This window comes from Neodiprion lecontei, chromosome 2, assembly GCF_021901455.1.
Source record: "Neodiprion lecontei isolate iyNeoLeco1 chromosome 2, iyNeoLeco1.1, whole genome shotgun sequence".
Classification (NCBI taxonomy): Eukaryota; Metazoa; Arthropoda; class Insecta; order Hymenoptera; family Diprionidae; genus Neodiprion; species Neodiprion lecontei.
The window spans coordinates 7,983,763-8,002,680 of NC_060261.1; the positions used below are offsets into that span (position 1 = coordinate 7,983,763).

General features: G+C 40.7%; 1 protein-coding gene across 1 annotated transcript in view; it reads right to left on the reverse strand.

The window, feature by feature from the left end:
- The window catches only part of LOC107221414 (LON peptidase N-terminal domain and RING finger protein 3), a 45,928-nt gene extending 28,277 nt beyond the window's left edge, over positions 1–17,651 (reverse strand). Inside the window, exon 1 of the mRNA XM_046732170.1 lies at positions 16,047–17,651. Coding sequence (XP_046588126.1) covers positions 16,047–16,599 — 553 coding nt within the window. The 5' untranslated portion in view covers positions 16,600–17,651. The remainder of the gene's footprint in view (positions 1–16,046) is intronic.
- Between the last annotated feature and the right edge of the window lie 1,267 nt (positions 17,652–18,918).

Consider the following 18,918-nt stretch of genomic DNA (forward strand, 5'->3'; position numbering starts at 1 on the left):
TTTTTATTGAAAACAGAATTTTTCCAGAATTGAAGAATCGGCGCAACCATGATTAAAAAAAATAAATAAACAAACAACGATAAAAAACGAAAAATGCAGAGAAAGAAAATTCGTGTAAAATTCAACAATAATTTACCAAAGTTGGCGGAGAGAAGGAGAAAAGAGAGATGAAAAAAAAAATGAAAGAAATAAAGAAATGCCTGCGAGGGGACAAAGATGATCCGCATCGGGTTTAACGTATTACGATTCGCCAGTGTGTTTTAACCGCCACAAATAAATCTGTGAGTCCGAGGTTATATGCCGCAGTTGAAAGAAGTCTCGGCAGGTGGCGACATGCAGCCGGCGCGGTGGGATCAAAGTTTACATAACAGAGTTTGACAGAAGGCGAGCACGTGACTTAATGTTATCTTATCTAACCGAATAAATTCTCACGATTTCACTGTTATCTTTGAACCTTTATATAACCGCGAGCATCAATTGCGATCGCTTCTCGTCGCTTTGTGTATTTGTTATTCCATGCATGCATGTATGTATGTATGTATATTCACACTTACGTGCCTGCGTGCACTTGGCACAGTAATAAAAAGAGAAAAAAAAAAATAAAAAATAAAAATCAACCTTACCTTTCACGTATGAAATCGAAATTTGATTTCAAAGTCTCCCGATCAGTTTCATTGTTTTGAAAATTTCTCACAGTTTCGATCTGTTTGATAAAAAAATTCGCTCCGTTACCCGAGTTATGTCATCTGCCACGATATGATCTGTCGAAAGATCACGTGGAAAGAATTCTTTATACACATTTATATCCATGTATTATCAACCGTAATTCACTGATAATTATCCGTTTCTATTTAAGTGACGTTACTGCGTTAGGTACTTTGGAAAACACATGTTTTGTTCTTAGCCAAATTTCGGGGCCCGTTATACACAGGGTTATAATTTTATCAAACAAACAGGCTGAACACGCGTGTAGGTAAGTTATACCTAAAAACTACGTAACGATGACGACGAAGTTCCATCGGAAAGAAAACGACAAACGCAAGAGCTTTACGTAACGCGAGACGCGAGCCGAAGAAGAAGCTCCCATATTGTGCACCATTTTTACATCGATCTTATGCCCGGTGCCGCTGCTATGCATATACAAGGTGTACGTATATGACACGCGTACATAAAGGCCTGGGCATATCTGTACGCGATAAAGGTTTAACGGTGTTATAACGTTTGCTTAACACAGATGTCGGAATGACTCACTGTTTGCGGCCGCGGAGGGCAGTTGTCGTTAATTCAGGAAGAGAAGAGAGAGACAGAGAGAGAGAGAGACGGAGAGAAAAAAACAAATTAAGAAGAAGGAAAGAGAATAATAATAACAATCGTATTCATCCATTACATAATAACCGATTCGGAGAGTATACGCCTATCTATTTTCAACTTCAATCGTAATCCTAGATTATGTATACATGTATATAATATATACCATTATACATGTTATACAGTCGTGTTGCATTATTTTTTTTTTTTTTTCTCTTGCGTCAAACTCGAGTAACGAGTGTAATAATTATTGAATAAAAAATAAAGAAAAATTCCATTAACCACGAACGCGATTCATTGAATATGTATTAGACATGTCGCGTTCTTCTCGGTGAAAATTGAAACGATTTCTTTCATAACTATTGATCGAAACTTCTGTATCGATGTGTCACAATTTTTGAATTTCATCCGAGATGTGTGGATTATGAAATTATACGTGCACACATTGTACATATATATATATATATATATATATATATATATATATATATATATATATATAATTAGGGTTTCAAATGAAATAATACGAGATTCGTTGTAATGTTGTTATTTTAATTATCGGTAGTGTTACACCGAATCGAAATAACGGTATAATCGTAACGAGTGTCATTAAGATTGTCTCATTGAGACGAGATGAGGAATTCGATGTTTCCTTTCTCTCCGTTGGATTTCGTCTCTCCTCAGTCTCGTTAGTTATCTCCGTTTACCGACCAACGGTTTACGTAAGATTTAATTCTACTGCAAGCGATCCGCGTTCAATCAACGTGCAGCACATAAGCAGGAGCTGCAGCAGCACCTAATCTTTAAAAGAGCAAATGGGTTAAGGGGCCGTAAAGACGTTACGTCACGTACGACACTCGGGCGAGACGTAATGAAAACGGAATGGCGAAAAAATGGAACAAACAAAACGACAACGCGTAACAACAATGTAACACCGGAATGAATTCATATATATATATACATGTATGCATGTACATATATATATATATACACACACCTATACGTATAAACAATCGAAGGAGAAATGTTTCTGTAATTTCAAATACAATAATAATGAACATTATTATCGAGCGTGACGTAGTTATCTTGCGAAAATATTGTGAGATGGATGAAAAAATAATCGGTGACGTAATATTTGAAAATATACGGTCCCTCTCGGATCACGGATCGATACGTATAATTGATTGCCGCTGCGTTATTACACCTATATGCACGTACATGCAAACGATACAATAGGTGGTTAAATTTCAATTTCTTTACAGAAGGATGATATTATTAACGGATAATAATACAATAATGTACATATTTGTTTGTGCTTTATATACATACATACATACATACGTACATAGAACCGCTATCTAAATGTGATGTCTGTTAGAATTACAAGTATCGCCGGCGTGTGTTCGAAGATAAGTCGGACATTTTATCTTATTATTGTTCAACGGTAATCAGAGACGTGCGTACATGTATATATGTATATATATATATACTTATATATACGTATTATACACCTTTGCGAATATGCATATTTGTACAATCGGTTTTTAGGTAGGTTATTATATGTATACATACACGTATACGTGTACACCGATATAATCGCTTTATTAAATATTCTCCGTCTGTCATATTTATTTTTTATTTTTTTCTCCTTCCCCTGACTTACACGCTAGTCTCTAAACGCATGCGAACTATAAGTAAGCATTTCACGACATGTCGATTAAGATTTTACAACGATTTCTCAGATTGGCTTTATAATTTTTTTTTTATGAAGCCACATGACGAAAAATGCAATCGCAATTTTTTTTTCAGAATATTTTGAATCAGCGTATCTGGAGTGTGATTTGAAAACTGGACAAAGAAATCCGACTATCTAGAATTTGTAAAATCTTACAAAATGTAACAAAATTTTCGACACCTATTAGAAGATGAAGATTTCATAACTTCAAAAAGAAAGATGGAAAAAAAAGTTGTCAGGTATTATTGGATTGCATTGCAAAATATTGAATAGATATTTTTTGCCCCATATTACAGTGAGCTTTGACGTTCATTCATATGTCAAAAATGCAATAGAATGATAATAATGTTTTTTTTTTTTTCTTCATTTTTCTCAATAATCTTTTGAAGTTGTGAAATCTCCGTCTTCTAACAGCTTTCAAAATTTTTTTTGCATTCTATAAGATTGTTCTGAAATTTTTCAGATTCTAGAAAAAAAAAATCTCGTTTGCGTTTTTCGTCATGTAGTTTGACACAAAAAATTATAAAGCCAATCTGAGACATCGGTGTAGAATCTTGATCGCTGTGTCATCGAATGTCCCGTATACTTAATAATAGCCATTGGTCTTATCACTTCGATTATTCAAAGGGTAACTATTGAAGTCCTTCTCCCACGCGTCTGATAAATTTCGACATTGTATCGAAATGTTGATATAATTTTAGACATCAATATGATAATAATTACATCACGCTCGTGCGAAAGAAGTTTGCGTAAAGAATTCGTGACCGTGGCAAAAAGAGAAAAAATAAAACACAGTTACAATTTACTAGAACTACACATCGGGAATGAGTAAAAAAATTCTTGCAAGCACAGTTTTTTCGTTTTATTTTATTTTTTTCAGCTTTATTTTTTCATTTCCAACGAATCGCAACGACGTAAGTCGAAAATGAAATTTGAAAACACGCCCCAAGGAATACATGATTTATTTATTAACAATGTTACGTATTTATCATTGCATATTTTCACCAAACTATAACGTGCAATTTATCCTGAAACGAGATCCGATATTTTGGGGTGTGATGAAAGCGTGATGATTCAATTTGGCAAACGCTGTAATAACTTGTCGTTTTGGGACTTGCTTTTACGGACTGTATAAATAATATATATATACGATAATAAATCGGGGTGGAGCGAGGAGGTTGAAAAGATAAAATAAAAAAGATAAATAAAAAAATTTAAAAAAAAAGATGAAGAAAAATGTTAACGCGAATATATCAGCGTTTGATCCAGACTTAAATTGGTCGGCCGCCCACTCCGAAGCAGCTCTCGAAGCAGGCCACCCAAGCAATTACATAAGTCTTACTCACTACTCGCTGATACAACGTGGTGTTCGCGAAGCGCGACTTGAATCGAAAGACTCGATCCGGTCGAAAGGCGCTTCGACCTTACGCGAAACTGAAAAGGCTGCATCCTCGAGGAACCAAATCGAACAATTCGGCTCGATCTGCGGATCGTCGTTTGTTCAGATTTATTTGAATCGGTGTTTTCCCGCGCTTACTCGCGTCGACGCGTCCGCGACGCGCGCACACGTAATACACGCGTGACGTAACCTAACCTAACCGTTGTGTCTGTAAAGTCACATAACGCGTAGGTATTATTCAACTCTCGTGTAAAACTCGGTCGGCCGTTTCTTTCGATTCATTGAATTACCGCTCTGCGGTTTGGTACGGTTATACCTAGCAGGTATAAAGTACGACATAAGTATATTGTCAGTTTGTATCGATGTACGACAAAATTCATCCGCGACTTTTTTCGTAGAACCTACCAGTAGGCGTATTCAACCAGGCTGAAGTTAGTAACGTTAATTTAACGGTGTGTTCGAAACTGAACATCATTGTTTTGAAAATTTAGAAGGACTTTGGAGGAATTTCATTTCCAAAATCTGAATGCAATTTGATTTTTAAAAATAGATTAATCGATTTGGGACGATACTAAAGTTGAGAGACAATGATTGTTTCCTAAAAATTAATCGTTGCGTTGACCTTACTAACTTCGCTCCCTTTATATTTAATCCCTCGCTGCGTCATGACGGTGAGAAAGATTTATCAATTGCACCACAGTATTCGAGAATTTGTGATTCATTTTTATTTTTATCCAACACCTTGAAAGGTTCATTTCAAACGAGGTTGAAGTTAGCGACGTTACCGTAACGAAATGGGTAAAAAAAAAAAAAAAATCAAAATTTTCCTACCTTTACAATGACTTTGAAGGAACGAAGATTTCAAAATATGAGTATGCTTTGTTTTATTACGGTTTAACTGAATTTCACAGTTCCAAAATTGCGAGGTAACGGTTTTTCCTCAGCGTGAATCGTTACGACAACATTACCAACTCCAACATAATCATTTCAGTGGGTATAGATAATTAAACGGTAATATTTTTTCTTCCACATAATATCCCGATTTCTCAATTACACGTTTTATCCGATTACAGAAGCAGGCGAAGTTGACGATTCAAATATCAAAATCAAAATTCGTCGGAAATTTTCAATCGGAATATGCCGACGAATCAGATCGTTCCTTTTAAAATGTTTATCGACAAAAATTTGTACCTAACTGTAAATCTGTTTAACGTAATTGAAAAGTTTTTTTGACCAGTCATCATTTATTACTATTGTTGTACAATTGATATGTTTTCCCAATTACATTGCCGAAACACCGCCACGCAGCCGCGCGATGTAGCGATCATAATCACGCTACGATATCCTGCCGTTGCGTTGCTATTGCTTGAAAAGGACAAGTTTGAATTTCGCAGGTTTATAAATCCGCACCGGCTGCGCGGTTTACAAAGAGGAAAGTGTACAACTTTTGCCTTGACACACTTTGTACTGTACAAGCATACGGTAGATTAATTTCGTTCGTAATTACATAACCTCAACTTGGTCGCGGATTTGTAATATGTGTAACGAAAATTGGGTCACGCCTCCTACCGCCGATCGAAATTCAAGACAATACCTCCTACGTTCGATCTATCGTCGGTATTACAAATCCGAATAAGGCAAAGCGAGAAGCAAAAGCGAAAAAAAAAACAGAACAAAAAAACAATCAAAAACGAAACTATCAAACGAATTCAACGTCAATGATCGGCAATTTCGACGAATCTAATCAATTTTTCACACATGTGTGACTTCCTAAATGAATGCATACATATTTTTTTCACCGCGTCGGCGATTCGATCATTCTAATATCGATTAATAAAATTTTATACAAAACGCGCGATGGACAGTCTACAAATCGTTTTAACTAAAAATATCAAGTTACCGTTAGAGTTGTCGTGTAACTTGATTAGACTCAATTGTGCTACACTCTCCATTGCGAACTAAAGATCTTACGCAATTGCGGCAACTACACCCAAGCGGAATTTTGAGCGAAGAGATTTTTCATGGAGACGAAAGGAGGTAAAGTAAAACAAGAGAAAAAAAAAAAAGAAAAACGCTGTCCTTGTATTGATTTGCAACTAAATCGGCGGTAATGACGGAAGCTGTTTCCAAAACGAGTTTCATTCGCAACTGCCGAACAGGCACTAAACGTATTCAAGTTGACGCGGTCAACCTTCTGATGACGCGCGAACTGAACTTTTGATTAAATAACAATTGCGATATTTATAGTCTAAGTAACGAAGTGTAAAATTATTATTAGCATATAACCGGCGAGTGACCATCGTGAATTCCAATTGCGTAAAAAATTTAACCGGACGGCATGTAGGATACATATAACGTATATAATGTAGCATACTGGAGGTAGTCTAAACGCGGTCAGGAATTAATATCGAGAGAAGAAGATGTCGGTTAGTCGTCTTAATTAATTCCGAACGAGGTCCGTTCGTTCCCCGAAGCTAAATAAGCCCATGCGGAAAGACGAGGAGATGAAGAAATTTGGGTCGAATTGCAGACTCCGGCTAACGAGCATCGAGGCTGATAACACGGACCTACGATCGTCTTTCCCCCCATAAAACTGAGTAGTAACTTCGGTAGGTGTTAGGTACGAATCTTTGAAAAAAATATTTAAAAGATTCTATATCGTAGATTTTCGGAGAAATTTTTTTTTTCCTGTTTTTTTGGTACTACTAGAGTTAACTTTCAATTTATATGTTAAATATATGTGTTGACAGTCGAGTTGATATTTAAATGTTCATCTACCCTCACTAGTTGTCGTTTATGGTGATTTCAGGCATATTTAGAGCTACGTAAGTACGAGAGAAAAATATTGAACCGCAGTTTTGAAAAAAGTATAAAAAGATTTCACAAGGTTTTTTGATTTATCTATAATCTCTTGAGTCCTGTTTAAAACTAACGCTGTTCAATTTACAACTAAACATTCAGTTTTATACTCGTTGTATTTTATTTTTTCATAATAATTGTTAAAAAGATCCGTAAATACGCATATCTTGCATAAAAATAAATCTCGATGTGCTGTAAAAAAATTAGCACTACATTTTAATTCAACATACCTAAATACCTGAAAAAAAACCATCATTACTCAACGGGGAAATTAAAAGTTACATTTCGCAGGCCGGTCTAATCGCCGCCGGACCAGGTGAAAAGACTCGATCGTAATCCGGGTGACAAATTAACGCTAGTTCTTATCTACTTTCGCAAAAATAACGCCAGTTAAAACTACAGCTGGCTTTACCGCGCGTTATCAACGCCCTCAATATCGCGCTTAATCGTACCTTCGACGCTTATTTTAAATGTAATATGCGCAGACAGAAAGCGCCAAAAGTCCGACGCTCCAAAGTTTAATCGATACAAGTTTAATTATCCCTACTCCACACCTCGACGGGCATCCCTCAACCTCGGCCTTGGCCCGTTGACAAATGCACGGAACAAACATAGGTATTTCGGTACACACTGTGAATTTTGTGCATCAGGCATAATACGACGCGCATCAAATCCGCTGACTAACTTTGACAGTGTCGCAATCCTTTTGCTTTTTCTTCCGTACTTTTTCTCTCATCTCGTTTCTCATCCCAACAACAAATTTACGAGACAATTCTTACGACAGTATAAAACCTCTGTTCACCATTTCTATGTACATTATACGTTGTACGCGAGCTTGGAATTCATTTCACGGAACGAGAATCTCATTTGCGATAAAAGTTGCAATTAGGCTTTGAAGCGAACTGCGATTCTGTACGTACATCGGTCAAGTTGTTTTATTTCTGCCGGTATATCCGTTGAGATTTTTAAGTTATATTCGGCCGGAATTCATTGATTGCCGCTCATTTTTCAAGCGTAATAAGCTTGCCACGTATTCGTCGTAACGCGATAATTGATACAGACCTTCGTCTGGCTCTTCGGAAATGTCGTGCGAAAGATATTTCGAATTGGATATCATTTTTTTTGGCAGAGATTCTTTTCTAGAGAACGACGGAGAAAGAGAGAGAGAGAGAGAGCGATGAGTTCAGAGACCCCGACAGACAGAAATTAGACCATTTCCTAAACTTGAGAAACGTCATGATGAACAAATGCGTCGGATGAGATATTGTTCTTGCTTTATCTCAGGTTTATACGCGACTGCAATGAAATATGCCATCATCGATTACTGACGGTCGATATAACTAGCGGACGATTATTCCGTAAGTCCGAACCTTACGTAATCCATTCAGGTCGTTAACTTGTTCGTTATCTGTACATCAAGATGTAAATCAAGTTTTACCGAAAAATCATTGCGTAGTGAATACCGGAAGGCTGTTTTATACTTATTCGTGGCAACCAACTGATTATCTGCACTGAGCGAAATTTTTAGTTACGGTTACCGCTCAGTCCTTAACTATTTTAATTTTTTACCACGATCGGAAAATATAGTTCTAGGTAGAAAATGAAAATTAGTTTTCTACCTGTTACCGGAAAGTCTAGTATCCGTTACTATTCTTTTTCATTGCGATCACTGTCGCTGTATTTTCTTGCAACTGTTGCGAAAATTTAATGCTTGTGCAAGAATAAATTGACGATAAAGCCTTGTTTAACTAAAACAATAGGGTAAACCGAAGAAACTGATTTTGCGTTGCAATAACCAAAAAAGGATCGACAATAGCGCAAAATGGTTAGGCGTACCTCTTTTTTCGTAATTCCAACGATATTCAAACAATTTTTTTAACGATACCTGTTTCACTAAATTTTTCCAGTTACCGTAACAAATGAAATTTTTCTCAGTGTGATCCCTTGAAACCCCCGGACCGGAAACTGTACATCATCTGCACAATTTCGACCACCATATATTTTCGTAATCCGTGCTGCGGTTGCACCTTTGTATAAATTTCCGAGTTCCGCACGGAGTCGGATGGACCCGATCGTGTTTTCGCGGTACTCGATTGTTCCTCCCGAATGCCTACAGAGTATACCTATAACCAAATAAGTGTAATCGGAAGTGGTTTATTCCTTCTGGTAAATTCCTCGGCCGCATAAGCTCTGCGGGTCGGGTCTATTTTCGACCAAGCTGCTCCCCGGTGGAGCTTTGGAGCTCAGTGGCTGGTTACATTTCCGGTTTAACCTCTCCCCTTTCTCTCACTCAGCATCTCGGGATTTCCCCGATCATGAAGATCGAAGTTTCTCGAATTATTTAGAAGACGTTGTAGAGGACCTGAACTCGAGACCGTGTATGTTTTATTTTCATCGTGCCTCTCGGTTGGCTAGTTTGGCTTATCATTGTCGATAAGGTGCGCTCTACGCTATGCTCACAAGCGTGTCTCTCTGTGTATAAATATGTATATACATACACGTATACACACCGTATGTACTCGGACTATACATTGTATAATCGAGCCGGCAAGCTGACTGCTCGCGTTACGTAAGAGGCATAGGTCGAGCGTGTAGAGATGCGTCACCTTTGACCGAATACTTTGAGTGGGGCTTAAGTAGTCTAATTTTTATTTTCGCACGTTGTTTCGATTTTATTTTCTTTTTTTTTTTCTATTGCTTCCCTCTCCTCAAGTTTTTCACACCTCAATCATATCGAATTAATTAATTACAGATTAACGGAACGCCAACAATTCGATGATGTAACATCATGCCCCAGTGCGTAAGTGAAATAATAAAATCAACAAGATAAACTAGAAAAACTAATATGTACTCTTACGTTCCATCGAAAAGTAACTGGTTAATTTCAATTGATCCAACAAGCCGAAAATTTTCTACACTGTGTACGGAAATACGTTTCGTCAAAACGATCCCTGCAGTAAATTGGTTTCGTTAATTGTAATACATCAATGTCGATGCGGAGTTCCTGATCTCTCTCCTGTCACATATTCCTATCAACGCTGACCTACGCATCGCGTAGCACGTATGCATACTCTTTATACCTCCTCCGACGTGTTTATCCCCTAGGACAAGAGTTAATTATAGACATGGCACCTTACGTGGGGACGTAATTCTAGAATGCTTAAACGTGTAAGCGTGTAACCGTTACCGAGGCATATTCATAGACGAAAACCGATGCGTCGTTATAAGCCTGTATGATTCTCGTGAGTTCATGGTATCGTGTGTAGAAGCCTGAAAGGTGGAAGGAGGAGAGGTAAGGAGAAGTATCTCGTATGGGTTTACAACTGAAAAAGTGTCCGCCAAGAAGCAGCAAATAGTGGTTTGACAAGTTACCAGAATGGCGCTCATAAGCAATAAGGGTCACAATCCGATTTTCGCTTAGCAATCAGGGTTTAATCGGGTTCGATGTGACTGACGCTTTAAGGAACTTTTCCTGCATTCTTAATTTGCCTCAACTTTACGGACACGGTCTATACATGGAGATATAGTCTGCCTTACCTCTACCCTCAATATTTCAGACACAAGTTGACCGGTGCACTGTAAAGATAACCTCGTGCAAGGTATGGACTTCGGACGCTGTCGATTCCAATACATCGTGAACCCTGTTATGGTGTTTCACAGATTGGAGTTTGAAAGTTAAAGATAGAACGCCGTTTCGTTCGTGAAACGAAACGCTCGGCGTAGGTCACAAAATAAGTCTACTTGCCGTAACATCACCGACAACTTCTCTGATTTCGCTGACGATCCGTTGTCGGCATTCTCGTAATCAACGCGATTCTTGATTCCGTATAGCTAGGTAAGTGCGCCTCGTGCGACACTCTATTTTTGACTCCGTTCGTCGTAAGAGTCGGTTTTCAGTACAAGCACGTACACCACCGGTCATGTGGCTGGGATATCTCCGCGTTTACTCATCGGACTGGTGAGGCGAGGGGGTCGATCGTGTAACGTACACCAAGTACGGGCTCCCGGAAGATGATTCCTGCCTCGTTGCAGTCGCTCGTCCGAGACTGACATCATCCGGTTGACGTTACGAGCCCGATGACAACGCAGCGTTATTAGGTGCGATGGAACCGCGCAATCCGTCGGTCAATTATCGGCTGCCAGCTCTTGAGACCAACTCGACGGAAGAATACCCGAGACTGTTAAGCCATGGGCAAATTTTCGTGACGTAATGTGGCAGGAATACTCATAGCTGGAGATTTGTGCAATTGCCAATTTGATTAGTCAGATTCTTATATAAATTGACTCGGTGATTGCTCGCGACTTATGACTCCCCTTCTAAACTGGTGAACGTGCCGGATTACTTTGGCGACGTTCCCCTTTCTCTGTCCTCTGATTTCAAGTATACTTACATAGTTACGATACACCTTATCGTCTGCCGGACATGAATTGATTCATTCGATGATGTTCTCCTCTTATGGGGCACTCGATAGAACCGATGTAAGTCCTTACACTCACTTCGGTTTGGTTCGCTTCCAGAAGAGCGTGACGATCAAGTGCGTCAGGTCTTATCGGCAACGTTGAACGGTTCAACGATCAAAAGAATGATAAGAAATTCGATAGGAAATTGACCCGGAGAAGCTTGGACACGAATCTTCGGGTTTCTCGTAGATTCGATGACATAGAACATTTTTAAATTGAGGAGAACGATAGAGTTAAAGTTTCGAGAACGCTGATTGTGGCTTCGAAGACCTCCCACCTTTGGTGTTAGTCTTGTCAGATTCCATTGACAACGAAACTCCCTCCAATAATAATCGTCCTTGGCCACATCCTCCTGATCGTAGTCGGAATGATTTGACCTTGCGCGTCCAAACCTAGGAAACGAGGTCGAGGCCTATTTCGAGAATTAATCGATCAGCCAGGGACGTCATTTTGAGTGATTCAACTCTGAACGGCGCACCGAGTACCTGTGCGTACACCATTTATAGAAGTATCCGCAGAACGTGTTCCGCGACATCGTCACTTATTCGAGAGGATAAGATCATGCGGGAACTGGGACGACGTACATACATGGAAGGTGTCGCTTAAATGGAATGCTAATTTTTTTCAACCGAAGAACCGAGCCAGGCAATGCATCAGTTAAAGCTCGAGTTATTCGAAGATTTTTATCGGTGAATTGAATCCGCTCTCGTATTTCACTATAACTGCCACACTGCAGCAGCTAGTGAACGTAATAACTCTTTACATATGCAACGTTATCTAACGTCGCGTATCGCAACTTGGTTAGAGTGTTCTGAAAGTTTCCCTGATGTGGATGTACTGTAATGGCGACAACCGCTGCCCAGGTGCATCGATTCGACGATTAAACCTACATTAATGGGTCATCGATGACCACAGCTTTAAGGGCGTTTGAGACAATCAGGGAACCCAGCACGTCAGACGAGTTTCATTTACACGCCGGCGTCGTCGGACGACGAGCGGTCTCCTACCACAGTCCAAAAATTGAAGTCAAAGAGTCTACTTAGACTTCTTCAAGCGTCAGCAGAAATAGATTTCTACGTTACTCCTACAGTTGTACCGAGGATCAGTTGAGTGGTAGGATACAGAAGCAAATGGAACACATCGCGTTGCGCTTGAAGCAACTGGTCGTTAAAACGACCCCCGTGCCACCACCTGGCTCTGCTTCCACCGGCCTCTATTTGCATTCCATTTTTTTCTCTTCATCGACTGTAATTTCCAATTTTTGTACCAACGTCAGTGAAAACCGAAGACCCAAGCCAGCAATGGAATGGAACCACGTATTTGACAGTGGTAACAATTTCTGGGATTGTACTACGAATGCTGCTCAAGCCTGGATTTTACTGATTTTTAAGTTCAAAGATTTCCTTAGATTTCAAACTAATTTCAGCAAAGCCAAAGCTTCAGTCACGTGGTTGTAACAAAAACTATTCTAAGCGTGTTTATAAACCGTCGTGTATGATGGTCGAGACGTGATGAGCGACACGAGTTTCTTCCGAGCAGCGTGCGCGGCGTATAAACGTCATCGTGACAGATGCGACAACGTGGCTTTTGTCCGTTCAAGACTATCTTATCTCCTAGGCCCCGCCGAGCTGACACAGGCACGCCGACTAGCCGTTCTCTTTCTTTCTCTTCTCGTCAGCTGTATTATCGCGTCGTAGAGATTCCATCGGCAGTGCTACAGTGTGTGCAGGCACGTTAAACACACACGTGCGAATACGAATTCCGCGTGACGATGTGTTTGGATATTCTCTTTCACGTTCATTATCAGTCCGTTATTCACCGTTATCGTGTGTTTTTTTCTTTTTTTTTTTTTTTTTTCTTTGTTGTTATCAAGTCATTTCTTCTTTTTCGCACCAAGTCATCGCTGTCAATGTGGTCTCGTGTGCGCATACTATGTCTCAGCTTTTCCTACGACATTTGAAAATCGTTTTGGCTTTTCGAGAAGGTTTATATAAGAGCCCAGAGTGCCAGGTATAGCGCTCTGCACTCTGGCCATGAACTTACGCCGTTGGAACGTCGACTGCACCAGGCTAGGGTTCTGGTGCTTGGCTTTGTCTTTTGTTAGCTCAGACTGGTGCAGCGTGTGCACGTCGCCGGTGCATCGAGCCATTATCTTTCAAGGCAGAACTGCCAGACGGTCGCATGTGCGCCTGGTCTGTCAGATTCTGAATATCTTGAATCGGGAAAACTCCTTGAGAGTATGCTAAGAATATGCATCATCGTCGATCGGTTGGTTATAAAAGCACGAAAGCCACACTAGGTAGGACGTGGAAAATTTTCAAGAATGAGTTTACGATACTGTGTGGGCTTGTTGTACTTTGCTGACGTTATATTAGAGACATATATTCTTCAAATCCAGGAGTTCAGATCCCAGCGGGAATCAAATTGCTCTAACGTAATGTCTGATAAAGAATATCGGCGATAGATGAATCGACGTGATCTAGTCTCGTAAAGCCTGGTGCAACAGGCAGCGGAGATGCGACGTTACCACCACGCTGGGATATAACGTGTGATTTATACTTTCTCCCTCTTTTTTCTTCTCCTTTTTACGTAACGGGAAGCCAACGAAAAAAGCGTCGCATCGTACCAACGAGATTTACGAAGGTGTAAATATAGCAGCCAATGGGGAGTGGATAACCAGGACCAGATTCCTTCCTTCTTTATACATGAGTACCACATACAACCGAGTCGAGACAGGAGCGGATGTTTTTTGTTCTATAATATATCGTTTCACCGTGTAACACCAAAAGATTGGCAAAGTGATCGAATTACGAGATTGAAGTGAGTAACGTTAGCGTTGAGAAATATCAGGAAGAAATTCATTATTTTGCATTTTTAGAATGACTTTCAAGGAGTCGGCTGTTTGATCATATGGACATGTTTGGTTCGGTATGGTTTACCAAGTTTCAGGCAATTCTAACGGTGAGAAGTAACGATTTATTCCTGAACACGCATCGTTACAGTAACGTTACTAACTTCAACCACACATCGAATTCGTATTATGGGTACAGAAGTGTTGAAATTGTGTCACCGTGTCAATTATCACCTTTATTCAACAACTGAATCTAATGGTACAACTTTCAGCCGGTCAACGTCGAATGGCTGATGGTTGGGAAGCGTTTATCTGACCATATCTCCGAACACCCTGCAACGAGACATCCGGCCACCCCGAAGAAAAAGTCAGAAGCAGCGTAACCGTAACCAGTCGCCGCAACACCCTACGGTAAATATTTGTCAAAAGTCTGTTTCAATTCCCGTTATACTTCAAAGTCTGGAAATCCAGACAAAGGAGCTGCCTGCGTGTGTCACAGACGGGTCATCAACCAGAGTCGTATACGGCTGGGTGATTAAGCCTCGCTGCGGCTCGGTTGCTGGCCGCTACTGCGGTGCAGTAGTAGTTCACAGTTAGTCGGGGAATAGCTTTTTTCATCATCATTATTTACTCTCCTTCTCTCTTCGTCTCTGGAGTGGCTGGGCAATTCCGCGCATGGCGCATGTGAGCATGTATCATCGCTCCCTGCTTAAGCATGGGCACACAAGCCTCGGCCCATTAGTGCCAGTGGAAATATCAGTTGGTGAATTATCGAAAACGCGGGTCAGAACTGTTTAGAATACCGTTCGTAAGAATAACTCAGGCAATCAGATAACTCCCGGAATCGGTTACAACAAAGGCGGGTCATTCCTGCATCGCGCTACGTCATAAAATCAGCGTATAACCAATAACCAGCTTACCTACGTAACTGTACGACCGCCCTGAACTGAACGTAACTCAGCTACATGTCGGCTACGACGTGCAGGCTTACCGCACCTACGTGTTACACGACTAAGGGAACCGTGAAAATTTACGAAGCTGAAGCTAGCCACCAGAGTTAGCAGTAAAACGTGTTAAACTTTTTGGAAGTAGAAAAATGCAGTTCAGTCTTATCCTCTTAATTTTATGAAAAAAATATTGTAGCTTGACGGTATTTCACAAGATTGTGATTTTCGGACTCTACTACCTAGTTCGAACGAACGCTGGAACGTTTGGCTGCTAAGTCTCGTTTAAAACTTTCGTTACTCGTACCGTCTTATCACATGGAAATGAAAAGCAAGGTGTTGCCGATCGCCAACCTCGTGTCCAGGAGTATTTGCTACACGTGAGTCCAGTTCAGGAGTGTCTCACGAACCCGATTCAGCACGGCATCCGTAATTGCGACTACTCTACCGAACGAAGGTGTCTGAAAAAGTGGCTGAGGAGGAACTCACCGAGTTGTACGGCTAGGTCGTAGTGCTCCAGGGCCTGAGCGACCTGGCCCTCCTTGATGAGCTTGTCGCCCTCGTGTCGGGCCCTGCTCGCCTCGGCTTCCCGGGGCCACCACTTCTCGACGAGCCTCTGAACCAGAACATTCGTCTCGCCGATGGCGCCGAGCTTCTGACCGCAGACCTTGCAGCCCTTGTTCGGCTCGAAACAGGTCCTGCAGTAGGTGTGTCCGCAGGCCGCGGTCACCGGTTGGAAGAGGGTGCCCTCGCACGCCGGGCAGACGAAGGAGGCCTCGCTTCGTCTTCGCGGTCCAGCCGCGCTTCGGACGCTGTCGAGCAGTGCTGAGGCCAGGTGCTTCAGACTCTCCAAGGGCACGCTGCCCAGCCTGAAGCACTGGGCGTAAACGTCAATCGCCTCGCGCACGCGGCCGCATCTCGAGAGCGAGTCTCCGTAACCGAGGCATATCTCGTAGTTTGGATTCTGCTGGTCAAGATAACGCTCGTAGATCTCTTCGGCAAGGCCGTACTTCCGGGAAGGCTCTCGCCCAACTTCCGTCATCTTTAAAGAGATCCCCCTCTTCTTACCGATTGCTTATTTGTTTTTTGTTTTTTTTTTTTATTTTTCCACGACTTTTTACTATCTCGGACCGGGTAGTAACGCGACGGAAAATCACGACGCTACACCTTGGGTTAGATCGGGCTCTACGAGGTATTCTCTCTCGCACTTGTCAATTCCGAACGGCCAATACCGAATGGCGATGAGACGGCGACTATCAAAATATACACACTGCACATATTCGACGGGCACAAAACGGTCGATCAATTCGACGGGGTATCTAGCACTGCACGCTCATACGAACCTTATCACATCGCGGTAGCGGAGAAGAAAGAGAGAGACCAAGGTTTGATTCGACTACACGATACCAATTATTAAAATCGCGTTTTAATCCTTTCCTGAAATGAGACACTGGAACTACACTAGATTCTTTTTTCTTTTTTTTTTTGGTTGTCGTATCGCCAAGTTTGCCGCTTCACTCTTCGCGCTACTAAGAAGACGGGCAAAATCCACTTGTCAGTTTGACAGTTGTGGCCGCACACGCGGTCGTCTATCGGATCTCTGGACCAACGAAGTCGGTCCGCAAGTGTCCGTGTGGTGTCCGGACTGTCACTGACTGGTAAGCGGCCTCGCTAGCATTGGCAAGTGTCAGACGGTGTCAGTGGCAGCGCCCCCACGGCGCGGCAAAGACGCGCGGCGTTCGTCGAAGCCCCCACTACAAAAGCACCGCCTCGGCGTCATCGTCTGAACGGCAGCGTCGACGTAATTCTCCCTTCTTTATCTCTCCCTCTCTCTCCCTCTCACCGCTTTCTTTCACTATGTCCACCTTTGACCGGCTATCGCGATTACCGCGGTTCTCCTCCTTATCGCTCCTTCGACGACCAATTTTCGGGGAGCTTGCGCAACTTTCGAAATGATATTCGAATTGACGTCTACAGGATCACTGGTTTTGCGTAATTTAGTTACGCGGTTTGTCTATGCAATTGTTTCACGAGAAATTCGCACGAAACTTAGTCACTTTCTTCGAAAAGATTCTTCATTTTTTCACTCGATTTGTAATGCGATACGTTTCTTTTTTTTTTTTTTTTTATTTTTTCATACGCACGTATCTACACACAAACTCATCGACTCAGCGTAACGGGTAATTAATGCGAAATCAATCTCATCGAACGAGCCTTGTTTCTGACGGTCGATTATTATCGACTGTACAGTTATATTTTTCAGAGGAAATTATATTGAGAGAAAATTCTGTGAAAAATTACTAATGTTTTTTAATTTCACTATTTTCGTATTAGGTTCCGATTACCGTTTGATTCAATTCATTTCTCTCTTACTTTTTCGAAAACAACTGATCTCACTGAAACATCGTAAGGTAATATAATACCGGTATGAGAATAACAGGTGCTGCGAAAATTGACTTTTCAAAACAAAATAACGTATATCTTAGCCAAAATATTGATTTACGCTGTCGTTTTATATTCAGTTTTTAAATATTTCCTGATTCACTGCAAAACCGGGATAAATGTAGATGCGTAATAAGTGACTGATTTAACTGCAAAACACGCGACCTTGAAACTTCAAATTAGACAATTGACGTCTTCGACTCGTTCAGAGGGAAAAGAGAACTAAAAAAAAAAAAAAAAAAATAGGTGAATCATTATCAGTCGATAGTAATGTTTTAAGTATTATCCGAAAGAAGCCTAAGTGAGTCCGAACCTTAATTCACACCGAACGATTATCTTCGGCATTTCATTGCAGTCGGGTGTTTGACGTATTTTATAATTAAATATTGGAATGCCACTGAAACGGTGCATGGATCGGAAGACAATTAGTTACAAGCTGTAACAATCGGTATGCCCACAAAACTGGCAACTGGAATTGGTGATTTACAATAGTTACATAATGCTGTTACAGCTGTCGTTATAAGCGAGGAGTTTGAAGCATCGTTTTTGACTAAAAATTTTTATACTCCACTAAATTCGGTTCAATTTATACCTCGTTACTTGTTACAATCGTTTTCGTAAATAGTTAAATACCGATTAAATATTATATACATTTGCAACAGTATAATAAAATACCGAAATTTCAACGAGCTCAAACTGACAGGTGAGAAAAAAAAAAGTTCTCTATAAACTCTGAAGATGTATAAGATGCAGAGTACGCAGTTATAAAATTGGCGGGTAAGAAACGGGATTTATTATTACCTATCACGTGTTTCGAAGTTTTCAAGTAAAAATTTTAGTTTCTCGCGTAACACTTTGCTCCATTACACACGTGTGATATCTTGTACACGTAATACCGAATTACGTAACAAGTCACGAA